The sequence below is a fragment of the Lygodium microphyllum genome, chromosome 18, assembly GCF_053477565.2.
Source record: "Lygodium microphyllum isolate KBCC chromosome 18, Lygodium_microphyllum_v1.1.10, whole genome shotgun sequence".
NCBI classification, from domain to species: domain Eukaryota; kingdom Viridiplantae; phylum Streptophyta; class Polypodiopsida; order Schizaeales; family Lygodiaceae; genus Lygodium; species Lygodium microphyllum.
The window spans coordinates 108,648,547-108,674,275 of record NC_141152.1 but is presented as its reverse complement, the minus strand read 5'-3'; the positions used below and the strand labels follow the sequence as shown (position 1 = coordinate 108,674,275).

The 25,729-nt window shown below is 42.5% G+C and overlaps 1 protein-coding gene across 1 annotated transcript in view; it reads left to right on the top strand.

Moving 5' to 3' along the window:
- APG3 (Peptide chain release factor 1) overlaps positions 1 to 25,729 on the top strand; it is a 78,941-nt gene that overhangs the window by 13,529 nt on the left and 39,683 nt on the right. The window contains exon 6 of the mRNA XM_087699101.1: positions 22,321 to 22,372. Within this exon, the coding sequence (XP_087555227.1) occupies positions 22,321 to 22,372 (52 nt within the window). The remainder of the gene's footprint in view (positions 1 to 22,320; positions 22,373 to 25,729) is intronic.

The following is a 25,729-nucleotide window of genomic DNA, read 5'->3' as shown; positions in this document are numbered from 1 at the left end:
GGGGAGTTTCCCAAGAAGCGTGTTCGGGCAAGACACCTTCGCATGCACACTTGAAAATGTTTGACTGTGAAGCATTTGTGCACATACATAAGGAAAAACGCAGCAAACTTGAGCCAAAGTCTTGTAAATGTATTTTTCTAGGATATAGTGATAAAGGAGAAATGGGTTATAGATTATGGGATCCCGAGAAAAGGAAAGTAGTACGCAGCAATGTTGCTATCTTCCGGGAAGATCGCATGCATAAACAGCCCGAAAAAACTGAGGAGGTCCGTAGGGTTGTATTCCGGGAAGAAATACATTTTGGATAGCAAAATATGGCCGTTGTACAGCAGCAAATACTTGCTGTAAATGAACCTGCAAATGCAGAAAATAATATTGGAAATGATCAGCCAGCTATTGCCCATAATAATGAGCCACTAGATGTGCAGGAATAGCCAGGACAGCAAGTTGTTAATGCTAATTTGCAGGCTGAAATGCCAGGACACCAAGTTGAAAGTGAAAATTTGAAGGAACAGCCAACAAACAATGATCATTGGCTTAGGAGATCGTCTAGGGCTACTAGACAACCTGGTAGATTTGTTCTTGGTGCAAACAATGTGGTTGATTATGTTATGTTGATAGACTATGGTGAACCGTCTTGCTTCAAGGAAGCAATGGACAGACAGGACAACAAGAAATGGTATAAAGCCATGTTGTTAGAGATGGAATCTCTTGAGAAAAATGACACTTGAGACTTGGTGCAGTTGCCTAAAGGACAGAAAACCCTTACATGTAAATGGGTTTACAAGATGAAGGTCACTTCTGGTTCCTTGCCAAAGTACAAAGCAAGATTGGTTGTGAAGGGGTACAAACAGGAACATGGAGTTGACTTTGATGAGATCTTCTCTCCTGTAATCAAGATGACTACATTGAGAACCATTTTGGGCTTGGTTACAGCTGAAGATATGGAGCTCATACAGATGGATGTAAAGACTGCATTCTTACATGGTGATGTGCATGAAGACATATATATGCAACAGCCTGAAGGGTTTGGGAAAAAGGGAAAGAGAAGATGGTATGTAAACTCAAAAGGAGTTTATATGGGTTGAAACAAGCACCAAGAGAATGGTATCATAAGTTTGATACATTTATGCAGTCTTAAGGTTTTCATAGAAGTCAAGTGGATCACTGCTTGTACACCAAGAAGGCCGCAGGTGACAGCTTGATTATCTTGCTGCTGTATGTTGATGACATGCTGATTGTTGTCATGGATACTTATGCCTTGGACTCACTGAAGCAAAGTCTTCATGGCAGCTTTGACATGAAGGATCTTGGTGATGTAAATCACATTCTTGGCATGAGAATACTCAGAGGTAGGTCAAAAGGATTTGAAAGACTTAAGAAAAGTGTAGTAACAACCCCTATTCTAAAGCTTCCCAACCTAAATCAAGAGTTTGTGATGACTGATGCAAGCTCTCTCATATTAGCCTTGTTTAAGAGTTTGGATAGTGAAAAAAAATATTTCAATTTATTGGAGAGAGAGTTTATTCAATTCTCAAAATGGTTTGCTTTTACAAGAAAGAGAGTGTTTCTTCAATTCACAAATTGCTGATTGATTTGGTTATTAGAAAGACAAGGATTGATGCTTGGTACATTGAGCGATTGTTAGATGTCTATTGATATATTTTACTTGGGATTGTGTACTTATACTAGAGGGACACCTAGTTGCATATTCCTTAGAAAGTTGAAGACAAATGAAGGAAACTAAGCTACCCATGTCTTAATGTTGTTGGTTATGATCCATGCTTTCAAGTTGTGGAAGCTGTCTAGGGTGGTGTACCACTGTGTGGGCACCCACTGAAAAGGTGGCCAAAATGTGGACACCAGCCCTTTTTGGGGCTGTCAGTGGAAACCCTAAATGAAGTGTGTGAACTGAAGAAGTGGTTTCTCAACAACTCCATCTTTGCCGAAAGCTCCTAAAGCATGTAGAAAATTTGTGTTTTTTTGCAGCAAACAACAGGTTGAAAATATCTGTTTTCAGCAGTAGGGTGGTCTTCTCAGTCTGAAACCTTTGTGTCCACACTTAGGCAATAATACCATGTGAGTGCGCAACGGAAGAGGAACACAAACATAGAGGGATAAGAAGAAGAGAGAGACTGCAGGAATGGAAGAGAAATCTGCGCTGAATAGGAATTAATGCAATATAATGATGGACTGATCAGTCCCTGCACATAGCCCAAAGTGTTAGTGAGGGCACTGCCTCATCTTTGCTGAGAGCACCTGCAGCAAAGAACAGGTTGAAAATATTTGTTTTCAGCAGTAGGGTGGTCTTCTCAGTTTGAAAATTGTGTCCTTACTTAGGCAATGATACCATGTGAGAGTGCGAAACAGAAGAGGAACACGAACTTAGAGAGTAGAAGAAGATTGAGACTACAAGAATGGAAGAGAAATCTGCACTGAAGAGGAATGAATGCTTAATATAATAATGGACTGATCAGTCCCTGCACATAGCCCAAAGTGTCATTGAGGGCACCGGATCAGGTTGAAGATGATGACAACATTGGAGATGCAAATGGAGATGGATGTTGGAGTGTGCAACCTATAGAAAAACACAAGTGATTTGCTCCATCCCAAGTGCCGTGCTATAAATTGCAAAAAACCAGCCAAATTGGTTGATTTGCCAAAAATGGCACTAAAAATAGCAGTGGGCCTGCTAAAACTGGTCAACCAACACTAGATGCCAGGACAATGCTGACATGGCACCAATTGGGACAGGCTGTGCAGCCCTTGGCAAAGCTGGAAAATGGCTGTGTATTTAGTGTAAACACACTTGACAACAATTGAGTAAGATATGCACACAAAACTGAATGGGAAAACATAGTTTGATCTCCACTGTCTCTGTCAGACTCCGATGGAGCTCACAACCAGGAGATGATAGATTGATAGGATATGTCAGACTAACAATTCTTTCCAACACTTCTCGGGATGAGTGCGCTTCATATAGTGTGGGCATTTGGCTTCTCTGAATTCGTGTTAGAGCTTGAGGAAGACTTCAAATGTTTAGCTTGCTTCTTCTTCTTGTTCTTCTAATTGCTTCCTCTTGAACCGGCAGCCAAATCTTTAAAAAGGCTAGATCCACTGTCATCAATCTCTTTGAGTTGTTATTTGTGCTCAAAAACAAGTGGAGCTAGCTCTTCCCATGGAAGACTTTCCCAACCCTGGAGGTAAGCATGCTGGTGTAGAAGATGTTATACTTGCAAGATCGTAATTGAGTAATGAGAATCATCGCTACGTCCTCTAATGAAATCATCTTGCCAAGCGATGCAAGCTCATTCCACATGTTCTCCATCCTATTGATGTGATTGTGCATAGAAGGGGAATTATCAACAGAGAGCATTTGAAGTTTCTTCTCCATGATGATATAGTGGGCAAAGGTCTTCTAATGGTACAATGAATAGAGCTTTGTTCACACCTCCGCTACGGTTCGAAGTTTGTGTACATGCACAAGGGCAGGATCATGTGGACTCATGAAGAGAAAGATCACGCTCTGGAGTTGAACCAATCCCAAAGGGTTGCTTAGTCCATTGTAGAAGTAGTGCAGGGATCCTCCACTGCATCGTGGTAGTAACAAACTCCCATAAGCTGAAGATGTTAAGGATACACTCCACTTTGCAAGACCAATGGAGTAGTTCGCACCATCAAGTTGATCTTCATTGAGGAGAGAAGGAAGCATGGACACTTGAACATAAGGAGTCATCACGGCTGTTTCAGGACTTGTAGTATGGGCTAGGTATGTGAGAAACATGTAGGGAAGGGAAAGTTGGGGGGGATGGGAGGGGAGAAGGGTGCTCCAATCTTCTCGATCTATCAAAGCAAGAACGAGACTTTGAATGTTGATCCTCATGTTGCTCTTCACAACAGTTTGACTGATGGGATTGCCCATTAAAGGAAAATTGAATAATCTCCTCATTTGAGTGATCAAAGTTGCCAAACCAGTACTCCATAACTCTTTAAATAGACCTGCAAACATACAAAAAACTCTTGCATTTTGGTGTTTGGCTGGCCGAATGGAGAGAAAATCCGCTACTCCCCTACAAGAAGAGTTGTAGATATCTTATGCACTTTGTAGAAGGCTTGAACAAAGCAGCAATGTGGCATTTTTTGGAACAACTCAACTATACCCTTGCAAGAAGAGTTGTAGATATCTTGTATACTTTGCAAAAGGCTTGAACAAAGCAGCAAGGTCGCATTTTTTGCAACAAAACTGCTCCAAACAGTGTGGTCTTCTCTTTGTAAAGTCTCCAAGTTCTCACTTTGGTGATGGTACCATGTGAGAGTGTGCAACAGAAGAGGAAACATGAACATGTTGAGAGAACGGAAGAGAAAGACTGCAACGAAAGAAGAGAATGGAAGAAGAAAGTTTGCACTGAACTCCAAAAGAATTTTAAATACAAAACTCCAAAAGAATGCTGAATACGAAGAGGACTGATCAGTCCTTGCACACACCCCAAGGCATCAGTGAAGGCATAGGATCAGGTTGATGATGGAAGGCAACATTGGAAGATGGAGAAGAATCCTTGAATGCCAGAGTTTGCTGAAACCTGTAGAAGATAACAACCAGCCAACTGAAGATAAGATGTATATAGCCACATCCATAAAAACTTGGCCGTCCAGCATCAATCCAAGCTTCAGTGCGGGCCGACCTGCATTATTTAATGCAGAAATTGCTGGTGAAATTGAAAAATGCAGATCACCTCATATAGCCAGTGTGAATGCAGTCCAAGCCACTAAAGAAGAAATGCATAGGCTGGAAAATAACCAGCCTTTGCGAACGCACCTAAAACTGACTAAAGAAGAAATGCATGTTCTAAATAGAGTTGCCTCCTCTGTCAAAACTCATGACACGCTGAGTGTTAGAGCTCCTAATCGTCAGAAGTGGAGCAGCAATGGAAGCATAAACATATGCTGTAATAAACTGCTGAAACATAAGATAAAAGAGAAAGGGAAAGAAAGAACATTGAAGGACACAATACAGATGAGAACTCAAATATATGCTCAGGAAATGGAATCCATATATCCAACACGAGACAGTCGCATACAACAGTGAGTCATTGGCTGCACGGGCATTGGCATTGGCTCCTCTCCCCAACAAAAGATCCACAAGTAATGATGAGTGATTGACTGACTGGGGAGGAAGAGCCTAAATAAATAGGACAAAAATATGTCCTCAAAATGATCAGGTTGACCAACATTTAATGCTGGTCGACCAGCAGTAAATGCCCAATATGACCATAAAATGACACAAATGAAAATGCCTAAATATCCTAAATAATGTGCCCAGCCTCTGCATGCACAGACTCACACGAGCTGATATATCTGTGAACACTCTCCCTCAAATCATGGGTGATTTGATACAATACAATGGTACAATGAGAATGAATTATAAACCATACAATAGAGAACCGCCAAGTAGAACCATGGATATCCAAGCAGTGGGTGATCAAGCCACCACCAAGGTGCCTCGGAGAGAACCTGATGTCGATGTCAATCGTACCAGCTCTTGAAAATAGAGAAGATCATAGCATATCTCTGTGTCTATCCCAATGTTGCGCAGTAGCATACATGACCATCCTGTCAAAAATGCCTCTGGAACATATGTGAATATGGATTCCTGGCCTTTGGCCAGCAGACCGCTTAAGTGTCTCCTCATGTGAGCTCGAGACTAGGAACCAAACCCACTCTTTGTTAAAGAAACAGCTTATCATGAACTTGGATGGCAATCCTAGCTCCAGGATTTGAACTTGCCAGACTTCAATCAATGCGTCAGGGAAGTCTCTCTCTGGATCATGTGCATCTGTATAGATGTATAGATGAGGCGCGGCTGCCCCATCTCACCACCCTCTCACACTCCCTCTCTGGCACTGGAGAGTCGTGATGGATGCCGTCATCACCATCACTAGAAAGTGTTGGGTGTGAAGGCCCTTTACGCTCTCCCGTGTATATATTACTTCACACACGTGAACTCACCCTAGTGGGATGGTCTAGTCACCCTGACTAAGATCAAATCACAGGATAACCCTGCAGATGTTCTCTCTAAAAGTTCAAAGGCTCAACATGAGCATTGCATTAGACTTGTGGGAGTTGGCTAAAGGTTTGCTTCGGATCTTTAAGTGGGAGGTTGTTGGGTGTAAAGGCCCTTTACGCTCTCCCGTGTATATATTACTTCACACATGTGAACACACCCTAGCGGGTGTAAGTGTACCGTACCCTAAGTAAAAATACATTCTTTTATTCTTTGTGTGTGCCACACTGGTACACACTTATCTGTCGACTCACTCTCTCTCACTCACTATTTAGTACTATTGAGCACCTCGATTAATGTGCATGCACTCTCTCTTTACTTCCGCTTCTACTTGACAGAAAGCAGTTGAGAAAGGGGCTATCAATCCCGTCCCACGATCCTTTTCGCGCCTTGGACTTCTCCTTGGCCGGAGGATCGGAGTCTGAGTCTGAGGCAGATGTGACTCGTCGGAGGAGTCCACATCCCGCTTCATCTTTTTCTCTTTCTTCTTCCTGGAAGCCGCTAACTCTTTGCAGTCCTTCCGTAAATGACCTTTCTTCCCATAGAGGTAACACCTGGTCTTCAAAGTCATCTTCTTCGAACCCCTCTCTGAAGCTGCAAGAGCCTCACTAGAACTTGATGAAAGCCTTCTCTCTAACCATACTCAAGCAGTGTGGAGGTCATATGTGTAAAACTCATAGGAGTCGATGATGTCTGCGCCCTCAAAGTATTCCCCACTTCATCGAACACCGGAGGGAGTTTGGAGTGTACGAGTCCAGTAAGATGAGCCTTTGGAAGGGCAGACTGCATTTGCTGAAGCTGGTCTTGGATGTGGGTCACACGAAGTAGAAAAGATTGGATAGTATCTTTGATCTCGAACAAAATTTGTGGAGTTGTCCATAAAGAGTAAGTGCCCTCATGGTGGAAGGTGCCGCATATATTAGCTGCAACTTTGCCCATACGTCAAAAGATGTCTTGTAGGAAGTAACCGCTGGTAGGACTTCTTTGGAAATACACCGAAGCAAGGCCGAGTAAGCACGTGTAAGCGCCGCTTCCTCATGGTTGTCTTCATCAAAATTAGTTGGAACAGGAGAAGGCCGCTGAGGACATTCAATAGCTCGGCAAACAGCATGGAGAAGCCATTTGTAGAGGATTTAGAAGAGAAGTAGAGAAAAGAAGGTATTTGGAGAGGAAACACAGCCAAACCACAAGTACAGACTGTAGAAGATGAGAGGTCACTTGCAATATTCACCAAAATTTGACCAAAACAAGAAGAAAACTGCTGCGAAAAGTCAAAAAATCAGCCAAAAAATGCCTGAAATAGCAAAAACGGCTTGAGAATGCAGTCTCCCAGCCAAGGGGAGATGCAGAGACACCAAAACGCAGGTTGGAACTGATACGCAGGCAAGAGACGGGCTGATGCAGGCAGTACGGATGCTGACGTTAGCAAAAACATAGGTAAAACAGGTCGTTTGGTTGGAGCAGCAGTTGCTTGATTAGCAATGATCAAAACAGGAGAAGGCCGCTGAGGACGTTCAATAGCTCGGCAAACAGCATGGAGAAGCCATTTGTAGAGGATTTAGAAGAGAAGTAGAGAAAAGAAGGTATTTGGAGAGGAAACACAGCCAAACCACAAGCACAGACTGTAGAAGATGAGAGGTCACTTGCAATATTCACCAAAATTTGACCAAAACAAGAAGAAAACTGCTGCGAAAAGTCAAAAAATCAACCAAAAAATGCCTGAAATAGCAAAAACGGCTTGAGAATGCAGTCTCCCAGCCAAGGGGAGATGCAGAGACACCAAAACGCAGGTTGGAACTGATACGCAGGCAAGAGAGGGGCTGATGCAGGCAGTACGGATGCTGACGTTAGCAAAAACGTAGGTAAAACAGGTCGTTTGGTTGGAGCAGCAGTTGCCTGATCAGCAATGATCAAAACAGTTCTGAAATCAGCAAAGAAAATACAGTAGGAGCATAGAACCTGAAATCTGATACCATGTCAGAAGTGGAGCAGCAATGGAAGTGTAAACATATACTGTAACAAACTGCTGAAACACAAGACAAAAGAGAAAGGGAAAGAAAGAACACTGAAAAACACAATACATATGAGAACTCAGATGTATGCTTGGAAAATGGAATCCACATATCCAACACGAGACAGCCGCATACAACAGTGAGTCACTGGCTCCTCTCTCAGTAGAAGATCCACAAGTAATGATGAGTGACTGACTGATTGGGGAGGAAGAGCATGAATAAATATAACAAAAACATGTCCTCAAAATGATCAGGTCTGCCAGCATTTAGTGTTGGTTGGCAAGCAATAAATGCCCAATATGACCATAAAATGACACAAATAAAAATGCCTAAATATCCTAAATAATGTGCCCAGCCTTTGCATGCATAGAATCACACATGAGTTGACATATCTGCGAATGCTAATGTCCCTATTTGACTTAAACTAAGGCTCACAGGTAGGAGATGATTGTGCAAGACAGACATGATTGTTAATAGATTCTAAGCTCACTTGTGGGTTTTGAAAGGTTTGCTCTATGGCCTTGGCACAAAGTGACCATGCTTCATTGTGCTGGGTGCAAAAGCCCTTTACGCGCTCTCCCATGTATATATTACTTCACACATGTGAACCCATCCTAACGGTACCCTAAGTATAAATACATTCTTTTATTCTTTGCGTGTGCCACATTTGTACACACCCATCCGACGACTCACTCTCACTCTATCACTGTCAAACACTCTTCAGCTCTAGGTCATTGAACTTCTCGATCATTGTGTCTGCTCGCAGCTCACAGCTCTCTCTCTCTATCTGCTTCCGCTTCACCTCTGCAAACTGGTATTAGAGCCAATGGCTCACTCAAGCTGTTGAGGGGTAGACCAACAGGCGTAACAGTCTTGCGGATTGTTGAGGAGCAGGCGACACGTGGGGAGTAGATGAACAGGTATGCAAAGAACGATTGACAGACAGGCGACTGCTTGTCGGATGCAATCGACGACAGACTGACGACAGGTTAGACGGACTGCGTGACAGGTGATGAGGCGACCTGAACGCGATGTCATACGGGCTGCGTGATAGGTGACGAGGCGATGTGAACGCGACGGGGTTGCACGACGATCGATGGGGCTACACAACGACCTCTGCATGACGGGACAGGAAGGCTTCCATGTGACGGGCAGAGGCAGAAGGTCAACGGCCTATTTTTCCTTTGATTTACTTCATCCTATTTTCCCCTTTATACCGGGTGTTCACACATACAATCACTCTGTGCAAATCTATGCAAATCTATGTCTTAAAATTTGGGGCTTTTCCCAAATTTGGTGCCTGACACATATTGCAGTGATCTCTGGACCATAAATTGCAGACATTGAGTGCACATGCCTCAAATTTTTTTTTGGGGATTCTCAAATGCAAGTGAAATTTTTGCTTGGATGAGCCAATTTCTTGGAAATTGTGTACTGTTGGACCTTGAAATTTGGGGCTTTTGCAGAAATTGTGAAATTTCTACAACATTAGCCTTCAGTTGATGCTCAGGATAATGTATTTATGCAATTGGAGCAGATTTACTGCAGAAATTTTGGGGCTTTTCACATTGGTGATGTATTTTTGAGTTGTTTTGAGACTGGACAGTGAAATTTGCAGCAGATTCACTATTGAGTGGGAGTCTTTAGAGTTTTGGATGCTTCAAATGTTGAAAAAGGGCAGCTTCTCTTGGTACATGCATTGCTGAATACTCATTATGCAGTGAAACAGTGGTAAATACATCATTTGGGTCATTGCATTTGGGATTTTTGGTGATGGTGATGGATCTCATGCAGAAGTTGGTCAACTTGAAGCTTGATGAGTCCAAACCTGCCTCAGAGCATTTGAATGCTTTCACTGGTATTTTGAGTCAGCTATAGGATGCAGGATTGCCAGCTTTTGATCCTAAATTGAGGGCTATCTTCTTGCTCATGACCTTGCCCGATTCATGGGAAGCATTGGTTGTGTCATTGAGCAATAACCTCAACTTGACATTTGATGATGTGCGTGGTTCTATTCTGAATGAAGAGATTAGACGCAAGGCAAGTGGGGAAAATAGTGGATCAGCCTACAATGTAAGAGGAAGACCTGAAAAAAGGTACAATGCTACAAATAAAAACAAAAATTGCAGCAAAAGCAAGGAAAAACAGCAAGATGTAACTTGTTATCAATGTGGTCGCAAAGGGCATAAAAAGCCCTATTGCAGGCAGGTACTTTAAAAAGGAACAAGAACGTAAGAAGCAGGCTAATGCAAAATGCAAAAGAATGACAAGGATGACAGCTCTACCCCTAAAGAGATAGAAAAAGAAAATGTGGTATCTAGTGTTGTTATTGAGGAAATAGAAGATGATAAAGATGCTGATTTGCTGGTTGCATTTTTAGATCTGCTTGCTATGACAATGGAGGACATGTATATCACTAAAACAGATGTGATAGATGCTTTGTTGTCAGCTCATGATGGTTTATCACAATTATGGATTGTTGACAACAGTGCTTCTTTTCATGTAACTCCATCTTTGGAGTGTTTTTCTACTTATGCAGAAGGTAGTCTTGGAAAAGTTTACCTTGGCAACAATCATGCAAGTGATATTGAAGGAATAGGCACCATACACCTGATTCTAGAAAATGGTCAGGAATTGATTCTTCATGATGTTAGGTATGTTCCTGGCGTCAAGAAGAGCTTACTTTCTGCTGGGCAGCTAGACAACAAAGGCTATTTCACTACTTTTGGCGATGGTATGTGGAAAATACAGAAAGGATCTATGCTAGTTACTAGAGGTCGTAAAAAGGGGACTTTGTATTATCTCTACTACAAGGCACTTCCTGGAAAGTTTGTTGCAGTTGCTGAAGTACAGTCACACAAGGAGTTATGGCACAAGCATCTTGAATATATGAGCCAAAAGGGTTTGCAGGCACTCTCTTCACTTAGAAGAGTTGATGTGAAAAGCTCAAAGCTTGACTTTTGTGATGATTGTACTTTTGGTAAACATGTAAAGAGTCCCTACTCTCATGGAGCCTCTAGGAAGGCATGTATCTTGGATTTAGTCCATTCTGATGTTTGCACCATGCCAATAAAAACTCATAGTGGTTTTCGTTATTTTGTGTCTTTTATTGATGACCACTCTAAGAAGCTATGGGTCTACTTGCTTAAGCAGAAAAGTGAGGCATTGGATGCTTTTAATGTTAGCAGTCATGTTTGTCATGCCTTGTCATCTCCTGCCTGTGAGCCTCAGTCTGAGTCTGACGAGGACTTTAGGAGCTCTGACTTGTCTATCACTTGTTTTAACGGAGGAGGTAGCTCATTTTAGAGCACTCAGTTTATTGCATTTCAGTGCATTTTCTCCTCCACTCGGAATTTTATGTGCATTTCCCGGGGTAGTTTCTGCATTCTTCAGCCTGCCTCACCTGCTGGACATTGTCCACCCTTTCTGGGATTTTTCTGAGCATTCTTGGCATTTTTACCAGTATTAAATGCTGGTCGGACCAGCATTAAATGCTTGTCGGACATATTTATGGCCTCAAATTTTAGGTCGGCCAGTTTTTGGGTTTTTTGGCTATTTATAGCCATTTCCCACTTAGCAGTCAGTTGTATTATCATCTTCCCTCCTCCTTTGGCAGGTGCACACTCCGACTCCGTCATCTTCCTCCGTCTTTGGTGCTGCCGTCATCATCAGCCTGATGTGGGGCCCTCACTGACGCTTCGGGCTGCGTGCAGGGACTAATCAGTCCACAATTTTGTATTCAGCATTCATTACAGTCAGTGCAGATTTTCTTCCTTCATTTTCTGCTCTCTCTCTCTCTCTCTCTCTCTCTCTCTCCCCCTCTGTGTTCGTGTTTCTTCTTCCGTTGCGCACTCTCACATGGTATCATCGCCTAACTGAGAGCACAGAGGAGAGCTTCCATTGCAGAGGAGGACAGCATCAAGTGCAGCCTTTCTTCCCTCCTTTCCAGCCCTTGGCGGTGCTGTCCAGGCTGAAACGCAGCCTTCCATACCTGCGTTTTGTTGTTTTGCAGGATCAGGAGGAGTAGGCGACAGTTTTCTAGGTGTTTGCAGCTTGCGTTTGCATCAAACACAGCCAACAGGAGGTGGTCAACATCAGCAGAGGAGCAGGCGTCATCATCTGGAGGATAGGCGACGGTTTTTTTTTCTCCAGGCGGCAGCATTTTCTCTCTCCTCTTCCAGGCGACAGCATCTTCTGGGTCTTTTTTGACATAGGCAGCTCCATCTTGACTGTCTGTTGGTTGCAGATTGTTTGGTGATTGCAGATATATACGAAGATGCCTTATCACTAGTTCTTTGCTGATTCAGAGGATGAGGTCTCTATTCCTTCCTTTGAGAGACGGAGAGACTTTCGTGCTAGTTCACGCGACGACTGGAGGTTACCTAGCCCATTTGACCGAGATCCCTCTATTCCCCGTTCTCTCCATGTTTCACAGAAGGCTCGTTCTGTTGGCCTTTATATGCCCTCCATGGCACCCTCTATACAGGTGCCCGTACTCCCTTCTTTGCCCAAAGAAGACCGACTTGATGGTTCCAACTACTCGCTTTGGTCGTGTAAGGTGGAGTGTATCCTTGATACCTTTGATCTTTGGGAGTTTGTTACCCACCCTATTTTTCGTCCAATGGAGGATCCCACCGTTGGATCATCGATGGATCGTGCGGCCTTACGGATCGGCTCAACTCACGAGCTTGATCTTTCCTCTTTATGAGCTTACAGGATTCTGTCCTAGTGCATGTGTGCAGGTTGCGGAAAGCAGCGGAAGTGTGGACAAAGCTTGCTTCTTTGTACCATCAGAAGACTTTTGCCCATCGGATTACTCTCGAGAAGAAATTACGGATGCTCGTTGTTGATGATTCTTCTTCCATGAAGGATCATATCAACAGGTTGGAGGACATGGGATGAGCTTGCGTCCCTTGACAAGATGATCTCTTCCGAGGATATGGCCATGATTCTTTTGACTCAGCTGCCATCTCCCCGTTTTGATGTCTTCTACACCAGCCTTCTTACATCGAGGACCCGTGAGAAGCTTCTATGGGAGGAGCTTGCCCCGCTTGTTTTGGAGCATGACGAGCGCGCCAAAGAGGTAGCCAGTGAATCCACCTCCATCAAAGCTTTTGTTGCAGGTTCGAGAGGGGGGACACAAAAGAAAGGGAAGTCACATGCTAAAAGACAGGAGAGTTCTTCAGGTTCTAACTCTGACTTGGAGAAGCCTAAATGCCCATACTGTGGGAAGGGGACACATCCAAAGGAGAAATGTTGAAAGAAGTACCCTCACCTTCGTCCAGGAGCGAAGGATGGAGCTAAAACATCTGAGCCTTCTACCTCTCCTCCAGCGGTTACCCATGAGTCAATGTTCCTTCATATTGTTGACTTGGAGGAGCCTTCTTCAGTGGTTGCCTCATCTTCTGAGAGACCTTGGCTGGTTGATAGTGGAGCTTCTAGTCATATGACTCCCCGAGGTGATTTGTTGCAGGATCTATGTCCTTCTGAGGGCTCAGTCACTGTTGGTGACATTGTTTCGGTGCCTATTTGTGGTGTTGGCACTTTGCCTTTATTTCCCGACCGTGCGTCGAGCTCCCTTTCCCAGGCTCTTTATGTTCCTGACTTGGGCTTTCCACTCCTCTCAGTCTATGGCCTTACTAGGCTTGGTACCCGAGTTGTCTTCACCGAGCAGGTCGTTTGTATTGAGGATTCTTCTACAGGGGCTGTTATTGCGACAGGTTGGCAGGAGAGCGGGCTTTATAGGCTCCATTCCCCTTCTCTTATGCAGGGACCTCCGAGGCAGTTATCTATTGCTACACCCGTTTCCACTTGTGCACCCTCTTTTCCACAGGTTCCTTCCCATCCCCCACCCTCTCCTCCAGTGATTCCCTCGTATTCCCCATCCCTTTCAGAGGGGGACGATCTCGATGATGCGGCTGTGGATTTCCTGGCCCCTACTGTTTTAGAGGGGGCTTCCCAGGATCGCGAGGAGTTTCTTCATTGGCAATCTTCATCGACGAACTTCATCGACCTTGGCATTCCTCTTGCCACCCCAGGATCCGTTTCTCCCTTGGCCTTCCGCCACATCCAGGATCTGAGAGGGGGTGTTAGCAGTCATGTTTGTCATGCCTTGTCATCTCCTGCCTGTGAGCCTCAGTGTGAGTCAGACGAGGACTATAGGAGCTCTCACTTGTCTATCACTTGTTTTGACGGAGGAGGTAGCTCATTTTAGAGTACTCAGTTTATTGCATTTCAGTGCATTTTCTTCTCTAGTCGGAATTTTATGTGCATTTCCCGGGGCAGTTTCTGCATTCTTCAGCCTGCCTCACCTGCTGGACATTGTCCACCCTTTCCGGGATTTTTCGGAGCATTCCTGGCATTTTTACCAGCATTAAATGCTGGTCGGACATATTTATGGCCTCAAATTTCAGGTCGGTCAGTTTTTGGGTTTTTTGGCTATTTATAGCCATTTCCTACTTAGCAGTCAGTTGTATTATCATCTTCCCTCCTTCTTTGGCAGGTGCACACTTCGACTCCGTCATCTTCCTCCATCTTTGGTGTTGCCGTCATCATCAGCCTGATCTGGTGCCCTCACTGACACTTCGGGCTGCATGCAGGGACTGATCAGTCCACAGTTTTGTATTCAACATTCATTATAGTCAGTGCAGATTTTCTTCCTTCATTTTCTGCTTTCTCTCTCCCTCTTCCTCTGTGTTCGTGTTTCTTCTTCTGTTGCACACTCTCACATTTAAAAGGTTTTCATGCATTTGCTAATACTCAAAAAGGCCTAAAGTTAAAATGCATAAGAACAGATAATTTATGGGGGAGAGTATGTATCTAAAGAATTCAATAAGTTTTGTGATGACAATGGGATTAAACGAGAGCTTACAGCTCCTTACAATCCATCTTCTAATGGTGTGGTTGAGCGAATGAATCGCACGTTATGTGAGAAGATTTGGTGCATGCTGTCCATAGCTAATCTCTCGCAATCGTTTTGGGGAGAGACACTTAAAACCGCGGTGCATATTTGCAACCGATCTCCACATCGTGCACTTGAAAGTGGCATCCTTAAAGAGGTTTGGTCTGGCAAACCTGCTTCATATGACCACTTAAGAGTCTTTGGCTCTGCGAATGCAATGTACATGTACTTGTTGATAGCGGAACCAAACTTGACATGAAATCTCACAGAGGCATCTTCATGGGTTATGGAGATAAAGGTGAAATGGGCTATTGAGTTTGGGTTCCAAGCATAAAAAAGGTGCTATGCAGCTGGGATGTGATATTCAATGAGTCAAAGCTGCTGAAAAATGTCACATTCAATGACTCGGACAAAAAGAAAGTTAAATTTCAGCATGATCAGTTACTAGAGCAGCCATCAGCCATTGAAAATTCAGCTCCTTTTGATGCTGATTATGACAATCAGCGTATCATCATTGAGCCAGATGAAAATGGGTAGCAAGGGGAGGCTGAACATCAACTTGAGCACCAAAATCAGCATGCTGAAAATGAATTACAGTAGCCTGAAATTGTATTACAACAACCTGAACATGCAGTTCAATAACCAAACAATGAGGTCATAGACATTTCCTTGGATGTGGATCCACTACTTGATAACACAGATCATTGGGTAAGAAGGTCTACACGTGTTAGAATACCTATAGAAATATTTGATTTTCTTTGGATTGCATTTTGCTCATAGATGAAGGTGAGCCTCTTACGTATAAAGAGGCCTTATCATGTGAGTTAAAGAAAAAGTGGGAGCTAGCTATGCAAAAAGAAATGAAGTCATTGTATCAGAATGATACTTGGGATTTGATTACATTACCCAAAGACAGAAAAACCATTCCTAACAAATGGGTCTATAAAATCAAATGTGTGGATGGCAAACCCAAATACAAAGCCAGACTTGTGGCTAAGGGCTATACACAAAAGGAGGGCATTGATTTTCGGGAAGTGTTTCTCCTGTTGTCAAAATGACCACTCTTCGAGTGTTATTTGCCATTGTAGCATCTATGGATCTTGAGCTTGATCAGATGGATGTTAGAACTGCATTTCTGCATGGTGATCTGGAAGAAGAGCTATACATGAAACAGCCCGAAGGCTTTGTTATACATGGAAAGGAGCATTTTGTATATAAGCTTAAGAGAAGCTTGTATGGTTTGAAACAACTTCTAGACAATGGTATTCTCACATGGTTTTAAAAGGAGTAGTGCAGATCATTGCTTATATATTAAGAAGGTTGATGATGGAAGCCTTATTATACTTGTGCTTTATGTGGATGATATGCTTATTGCTGGTAAGCATAAGAGCTAGATTAATGCATTGAAAAGGCAGCTGAATTCAGCCTTTTCTATGAAGGATTTGGGTGCAGCTGATCATATTTTGGGCATGCGTGTCACACGAGATAGAGGGCAACAATTCTTATTTCTCTCACAAGAAAAGTACATCAGTAAAGTACTTGATTGTTTTTCTATGTTTCATGCTAAGCCTCTTGGTGTACCTTTTCCACCCTATCTTAAGCTTAGCAAAGTAGATTGCCCAAAAGATGACAAGGCAGCGCGTACCATGAAGGGTGTTCCTTATGCTTGATGTTCGGTATCATTTTATTAGACAGGTTCTGGATGTCTAGTCACCTTGACTAAGATCAAATCATAAGATAATCCTGTAGATGTTCTCACTAAAAGTCTTGCAAAGGCTCCACATGAGTATTGCATTAGACTTGTGGGAGTTGGTTAAAGGTTCGCTTAAGGACCTTTAAGTGGGAGGTTGTTGGGTGTAAAGGCCCTTTATGCGCTCTCCCGTGTATATATTACTTCACAAATGTGAACCCACCCTAACGGGTGTAAGTGTACCGTACCCTAAGTATAAATACATTCTTTCATTCTTTGTGTGTACCACACTTGTACGCACCCATCCGACGACGGACTCTCATTCTATCACTGTCAAACACTCTTCAACTTTGGGTCATTGAACTTCTCGATCACTGTGTCAGCTCTCAGCTCACAGCTCTCTCTCTCTATCTGCTTCCGCTTCGCCTTTGCACATTGCTATTGTCAAGATCATCAAGTTGCATGGGAGGAATATCTACCATTGATCGAGCATGCGGTCAATGACATGGTGGCATGGTGCACACCTCTACTGAGTGAACTCCATTTGAGATAGTTAATGAAAGTTGGTGGTGCCATACCAAGTGTTTCTTCATAGGTACAGGAAGGATATGCAAAAGATGGAGCTCCAATATTTGCTCAAGTTTCAAGGTCACCCCATGCACAAGCCTCAAGGTAATGTGGTTGGATGAGTCCCAGTTTAGTGATGACTCTTTGCCTTTGCTTTGTATCTGGCCATTCTATTGGGCATTTCTCACATACATGTGCTCATATGCTAGGTAAGCGATGGGACTAGTAGAGGTGGATCACATAGCCAAGGGAGCATTTGAGAAACGGATTGTGTGAGAGTTGAAATATGTGTGCTAGGTGAAACATGTCAAGGCATACAACATGATTGTGGGCAGCAGGTTGCTTTTTGTACAAAGGATTGAATAACATTTTAAGGCATTCTAAACTTTGGTGACATGGCATTTTTAAGGTCGGCTGCTTTAACACAATTGCTGGGCTGAATGATGGATCGGCAGCATGATTTTCTAAGGCGGATAAGAATAGGCTGATGGTGAACTGTGAGGATCATTGTGGTGGTCAACTTGGTGCAAATCAGCAATCACATCTTCTTCTTGTGCTCATACTGAGTTGCGAGGAGCAGCTAAGATCGAGTCTACCTGCATGCTGGAGTGTGCATGAGATCGAGGCAAGCTGGAGTGTTTCTGGCTTGATTGAGGTGATGACTGTTTGAGGCAGATTGAGATGGAGTGAAAAGCTGTCTTGGAAAGGATATTTAGGGGACTTTGTGGATTCGAAGTGCGGGTTCATGATTGGGCACTTGGAGTTGATACTTCTACAAATCTTTATTAAACAGTTGTACTTAAGATTCCTTCGGAGGTCATGAAATATTGCATGCCTTGACGATGTTTTACTAGTGTCGATGTTTACATAGGATTTTTAAAAATGCTGGCAGGAGTGTGGGAAATTCTTAGATGCTAGAATTCTTCCACAAAGGGGCATCATCTACAGATAGCCTTACAAATCTTGACAAACATAAATGTCCTGAGTTTTTTAAATTAATGTCAAATTGCGTGTCATGTTTTGGTGGCCTTCACACAATTCTTTCCTTGCTTGCAAAATCCCATTTGGATTAGTAGTACACTTGCTGCGTGGTCGCAATTGTAAGATGCATGCCAGGAGGTCCAGACTGCACACTGCTGGCTGAGAAACGTTGAGCTCTGGTTTTGCATGATTCTGTTTGTAGTCAGGGCTATTGTGTGGGGATCAGAGTTTGCTGGTGTAGAGTGTAGGCACATGCTGCCAACTTTGGAGGATCTCCAATTCTATTTGTTGTATTTGATATGCTGGAATAAAGAGTAAAGAATATCACAAGGAGCGCAAAGGTTTTTGGCCAATCTGTCTTGATGTTTGTGTGAGAATTGAGCAATTCTATATGAACAATCTAGATCCACTTGTGCTTATTTTAAAGTGGTAAATATGCATGACAAAATTAAGATCTACTGCCCTTGATTATCATGCTGCCAGCTTTGAAGGATCTCCAATTCTATCTGTTGTATTTAATATGCTGGAATGATAAAGAAATATCGCAAGGGGCACAAAGGCTTTCGGCCATTCTGTCTTGGTGTTTGGGTGAGAATCGAGCAATTGTGTGGGAGCATTCTAGCTCTACTTTGTTTTGTTTAAAGTGCTAAATTCATTTAACAAAGTTAAGATCTGCTGCTATTTGATAACAAAGGGCAGCAGATTGATAGCCAATGTATCATCTGATTGGGTAACTTGGGCTGAAATAGTGAGCAACCATGCCAGTTTCCCATGTTGGATGGGCAGTTTGGGAGGTAGTGCTTGCTCTCTTAGAACCTTGAAAGATACCTGTCAGCTTGTAGAGAATGTGGGTCATTCGTGAGGTGACATGTGCTTGGAGGGTCTTGGCAGGCCATAGGCAAGAGGTTGATGTTGCTATCCCATTGGTTTGAGCTACCTAGCAGGTTTTCCTTGTCGTGAGGAGGATCTCGGGCAGCATAGTCTTCACTAGAGTACCACTTTAGGTGGTTGGTTTGTCCTTTGATCCTCTTCTAGATAGTCTTGCATGGTTCAAGAGCATGACTGGGACAGCCTATTCGCAGTCCAGACAGCTCGTGTTAGTCCTTGACCTATGCCAGGCATGGCTAGGTTGTTTAGGCATTTTATTATGGTCATTATGATGTTTATCTGGAGCATTTTATGCTGGCTGACCTGCCCCTACTTTGTTATTATTTTCTTCTTTATATAATCAGCTCTCTCCTCATTCAATCACATCATCACCTACAGGTTTTGTGGAGAGAGGGAGCCAGTGCCAGTGCCTTGGAGCCAGAGACTCAGTGTTGTACGCCTCATTCTCGTGTTTGGTATATGGATTCCATTTCCTAAGCACATCTTTAAGTTCTCTGCTTTTGCAATGTTCTTCTGTTTTATCTTCTGTCTTGTGTTCAGCAGTTTATTTCAGCACTTGTCTAAGCTTCCATTGCTGCACCATTTCTGACACAGCCTTTCCAAGTCGCAAGGCTAAGTGGGAAGACCTTGCAAGCAAACCCTTGGATTGTGTAGTGGGAGCTACATGAATGGAGGTTCCAGATTTCGAAAGGCAAATTCTTGGGTGAGTTGGATTGGGACCAACTTGTGTAACGGCTACTAGAATCCTCAGCCTTTGAGAGTCTAGTGAGCTCTTTTGACACACCAAGGCATGTAAATGTTAAGAAGACTGCTAGGGTTTGCACTGAGGACACACAAAGTGTACGACCACGACAGAAACACAAAGACACAGACACAGACACAGAGGGCAAAACTCAAACCCTAAACGCAAAACTCAAAACTCAAACCCTAAACGCAAAACTCAAAACTCAAACACAAACAGAAGAAGGGAGAGAGAGAACACTACTCTGAAGTGAATGAATGCTGTAAATGAATGTAAGAGTGTACAGTGTGCTTAAGGGCATAGTAATGTCGGAGTGTGACGTCCACCGAAGACGGATCCCAAGTCTGTGACCACCAGTCGGAGTGTAGGAGTGCTGAATAGAGAATGGCAGGAGGCTGGTCACCAAAACGTAGCAGTTTGGAGGCTGGAAACTGGTAAACGCAGCAGTCTACCACCGATCGAGGGCTGGAAACTGTGCACAGTCTGTTGTAAACAGTAGGCTGAAATAGTGTCTGAGAGTGTCAGGGCTTGCAATGCTGAAAACACAGGCTGGCTGATCCCGGAGATGATGGACAACAGGCTGAACAGGAGTCTCGGACAGTTTGGAGCAGTCGCCAGTAGCTGAGAGCTATCGCCTACAGATGATGTGGCTGCAGTTGATGATGGCTGGACAGGAGATGGAGGCGGGCTGCAGGCTGGAAATTGGGCGCCAACAGCAGCAGAGGGTGTGTGGGCTGGTGTAACCTGCAAAACAAGGATGATGGCTGAATGGGGGCAGCTTGTCTATTTATAGATGTGGAAGGGCGCCCCAAAAATTAGGGTTTCCACTAAACTTTCTCGAACCGCTCCCTGTTTTAGGGTTTCCACTGAACTCTCTCGAACCACTCCCCGTTTTAGGGTTTACTCTAAAAGAGCATTTTTAGTGTGTTTTGGGGCTGTTTAAGAGGCTAATCAGCAAGTAATGCATATTTTAGCTCAACAGTAAACACATACATAGCTAAGACATGCAAAAGTAATCTGATTCAAGTTGATGTTGGATGGCCCCCCACCAAAAGTAGGCATTAGGGTATAGCAAAGAATTATATAGCATTTAGGTGTGCCTTTGGAGGTGTTCTTGGTAGGTTCACTGCAAAGGACGTTTTTCTTCTTTTGGCTGGTTGTGATGGTGCCTAGTAGTTTATGGATGGCATAGATGTAGTAGAAAGGGGCATTTGAGAATTTTCTATGATGTGTTTGGCGACACCGGAGCTTTGTTTTAAGGCATGTGAGGAACCACAATTTTTTTGGATGAGGTACTCACAAGATTCTTCACTATGCAAAGCTAAGTTTCTGTTGTATTGTTCAAGAGTGAGAGATGCACAATTGAATCTGTATTATTGAGGTGGCTCATGTGCCATGATTGGAATAGAGGGTGTGCACAACGAATAAATTTTGGTAATGTACAGCATCTTGCTCAAAGATAAGTGAGCTTATGAGGAGCCTTATAGATGGCTGCAGGGTGGTCTTCCGTGGAGAGCGCTCTTTGGTTTTTGTCACATTAGTGCAGGTTTGGACTTTCATTATTCATTCTCTCAAAGGGCCTTGGAATCAGCTTCATAGCAATTCATTTCACTGGCAAGATCGCAGGCAGCTATTTCTTTGCACCGTTGCCCCTCTTCTTCATGTTATGGGATGGCATCACCTAGTGGATCTATACTCCTTTGTTGCCTTGGCTTCTTATGCCCATTCCCCTTGCCTACCATAAGAAGCTGTGCATGTTTTCAATGTAGAAACAGCTTTGCTGCAGGCCCTTACATTTGCTGCTTCAGCCATGCAAAAGTACCATTTTTCTCTCATTTACCTCCCTTTCTAAATAGCTGATGAAACCATGTGTCACAGTGTCTTTCTTTTGAGTTATACAATTAGCTGCTACCTTTACTGCAAAATAAAACAGAGAAGTATCTAGTAGAGATTGCTGCCATGGTTCACCTTCATCTATCTGCAGTTTTTGAGGCATCTGTATCAGTGACATCCATGACTAGGCTTGAATGGTATAAGAGAGGATACCTTTTGTATAAATTCAGGTAAAATAGTTTTACAATTACTTATCTTATCAGCCTTGTGGATTCTTTTCTTAACGCTAAATAAGAGAATGTATCTGGAATATGAAAAATAAGTTTCCGACTTTCCAATTCATATGTCTTTCTTTCACATATCTTGGCTTTTTGCTATGCTTGGTTGTCACATGCTTGTGTGTTTTCTTTGTTTACTCACTTCTTGTTACATGATAGGATGCTATTGCAATTTTTGATTTGCTTGTGATTATCATCTATGAAGCTTGCACTCTTAGCTCATGTTTCACAAGTTTTCTTTTTATGGACAATGAAGCTCTAATACTTCAGGTTTTTCTTTTCTGAAAATTGGGAAAAATAATTGACTAATTGATAGTTTTGGATAAAGTCTTTTTATAATTTTTAACGAGTCTATTGTATGGTGCAGGTCATGCTTTTACCAAGTGACCCTTTGGATTCACGAAATATCATGTTGGAAGGTGGGAACATCCATAGAAGTTTCTGTGTTCTTGACAACAGTTAGAACATATTTGTGTTGCAATTTTGTATTCTTTTACTTGGATGTTTGCCAAGCTTGGAGTAATCCAAAACTCATCTATGCATCATATAAGAGTGGGATTCTTTATATTATGGGACTTTAATGTAGGAATTCATTGACATTATCTTGTAAAAGACTCTCATATTCGTCAAGTTAAAATGTCCATGTGGAGGATCAAATACACAGATTTAGTGGGTGTAATTGAGGCCCCATTAGAGAATCATGAGTACTCTAGACAAATGCTAGCACAATCCCAACAATAGCAGCTCTCAGTTTAGACACACACATGCTTTTTTTATTTTGGTGAAACCACTGTTCGGCTATCGACTTCGTGATCCCAAAGAGCGATAGAAACAAGCTGATTATCTGGGACTTCTTCATCAATGTTTAATAATTGTTCAATAAGATCTTTGATGCCGGTGAGATATTACCTCCTTCCATGCAACATCTTCCAATTGCTTACATAGGTAGGCAATGCGCACTTCATTTGCGCACTTGATATAATGATACAAGCTTATGCCATGCATCATTGGTTGTCTTGCATGATTTGATGTTTGGAATGATACCTCTCTTCACTGATAAAGAAACTAAGGCATGCACTTGGGCATCACAGCCATCCCATTGAATCTAATATTGAGTAGGAGGTGTTGAGGAAGAGGAAGACGATTTTGCATCATGAGGGAGGTAGGATGTGGTGTTGGTTTTGGAGAAGCCAGCCTTTGCTCGGTGCCATTCACAATATGTTTGCAACAAGAATATGTCGCACCATGTAAGCCCACATTGGGTAATTGGTGCTGTTGAGCTTGTTGTCCGTGCCAAGCATACCCAACAAATCATTATTATTGGCGGCCATGAGTGATGATCAACAAAATAATAATTTCCAAGTGAAGAGAAAATAAATGCTCAAACAATAATAAATCATTGATAGAAGAGATGTTGCGTGCCTCAATGAAGTTGGATTATATGAAGAATAATAAAATTTTTGCTATTTTCTTGCTGAGGAGAGAGAAAAAATATACTGAGATCAAAGATTAAGGCAATAATTAGCAATGCTGAGATCAGAGATTAATGGTTGAAACTGCTCCAATAATGCGAACAACAGTAGAATTTAATGAAAATTCGCTCAATAAATGCGCTGAAATAATAATATTTGTCTTCAATGTCGGGAAAAAATTAGAGCCCACAGTCAAATAATATGATCTTTGAGCACGTCGAGGCCAAAAGGAAGTGAATTGAGGCAAATACTCCAAATTTTGAGCACCTCAATGGTACAATTAGGCGAAAGCTCCAAATTTGACCCAAAAATTGAAGAGAAATTGAAGAATTTGGATAAAATTATTACCTAAATGTTGTCAAATGCCATGCTGCAAGGTGATTTGAACCTCGATTATGAAGAAATTTGATGAATTTTAGAAAGAATTTTCAAAAGAAATTGGGGTGAAATTGAGCTTGAATGTTGAAAGCCCCAAATTTTATTGAAGATTGAAGAGAGATTCGAATTTGACCCAAAAATTGAAGAGAAATTGAAGAACTTGGATTAAATTATTACCTAATTGTTGTCGAATGCCATGCTGCAAGGTGATTTGAACCTCGATTATGAAGAAATTTGATGAATTTTAGAAAAGGTCCGAATTTTCAAAAGAAATTGGAGTGAAATTGAGCTTGAATGTCGAAAGCCCCAAATTTTATTGAAAATTGAAGAGAAATTCGAAGAAATTTTGTGAAATTTTTACTCAAATGATGTTGAATGTTGCGTCTATTGTTAAATTAAGCCTGAATCTTGATGAAGAATACCAAATTATCAATAAGTACCAAATTTTTGATAAAATTTGGACTAAGTTTGATTGATCCGATGAAAAGCCCCAAATTTGTTGATGATCAGTGTCGGATTCCTTCGATTCGATGATGAATTTAGGCAAAATTGATGGGAAGCCCCAAAATTTTGTGTGAGAGAGAGAGAGAGAGAGAGAGAGAGAGAGAGAGAGAGAGAGAGAGAGAGAGAGAGAGAGAGAGAGAGAGAGAGAGAGAGAGAGAGAGAGAGAGAGAGAGATCAAAGCTCAGCTGAGAGTGCAATAGACAGTGTGGAGAGTGAAGCACGACACCCAATGCAATGGATTGAAAGAGTGTAACCTGAAAGTACAAAGTACAATCCTTAAACCTTAGGGTTGTAGGGGGTGTTCACACCCGAACACGATAAGTGTCCGTAAGTGTGTGACATAAGCACATACGAAAGAAGACTAAGTCTGGGGGAAAAAACCTCTTGTACCGAGAGTAAAAGGTAGCCCAGTGTCCTATTGATCACTGACACTCCTCTATGAGTGTAGGCATGAGTGAAACGTGAGTGAAATCCAACAAACTCCCCTGGAGTAAAGAGTGATCAAAAGTACAAGGATCATCCGCCACCAAAGGAAATCAAATTTAAAGCATTGTGAAATGCTTCAAATTTGTCACGAGGAAGAGCTTTGGTGAAGATGTCTGGCACATTAGTGGTGGTAGGACAATAGACAAGGCTGATATCACTCGCATGTATGATAATGTATCTCAATGTGTTATGTGCGTGCATGCAACACTGGGTTCCGTGCCACTGCAATGGCACTTTGACTGTCAGTGAACAAAGGAGTAGGCTCTGTAAACAGATATATCCGGATCAACTAGCAAGCATCTAATCCATACGCATTCAACTGTGGTAGTGAAAGCTACCTTGTATTCAGCTTCACATGACGATGTGGCAACATTGGATTGTTTCTTGCTAAGCCAAGATATGTAAGATGAGCGAAGAAAGAAACAATTGCCACTAGTGGAGTGACATGAATCATAATCACCAGCCCAATGAGAATCACTGTAAGCATGTAACTTCAGTGGTCCCCCCTTGGCATAAAGCAATCCAAGAGATCTAGTACCCTGCAAGTACCGAATAGCTTGCCAATGTGACATGCATGGCTGATGCATATATCTGATCAGGGCTGAAATTGCAAATTGTACATCCGGCCTAGTGTTGCATAGGTAAATAAGACATCCAACTGTTGGAGCATATGTGTGTATATCAAACAAATCACTGTCATCATGTAATGACAGCTTTAGTCCAAGTTCCATTGGTGTACAGATTGGCTTGCAATCCTGTAAGCTAAACTTCTCAAGAAGTTTACCAATGTATCTTGACTGTGATAAACCAAACTTCTCAAGAAGTTTACCAATGTATCTTGACTGTGATAAACCAATACCTCTAGCATCATGTATGAAGTGAATGCCCAAGTAATAATGCAAAGACCCCAAGTCTGACATCTTAAAAGTTTGCTAC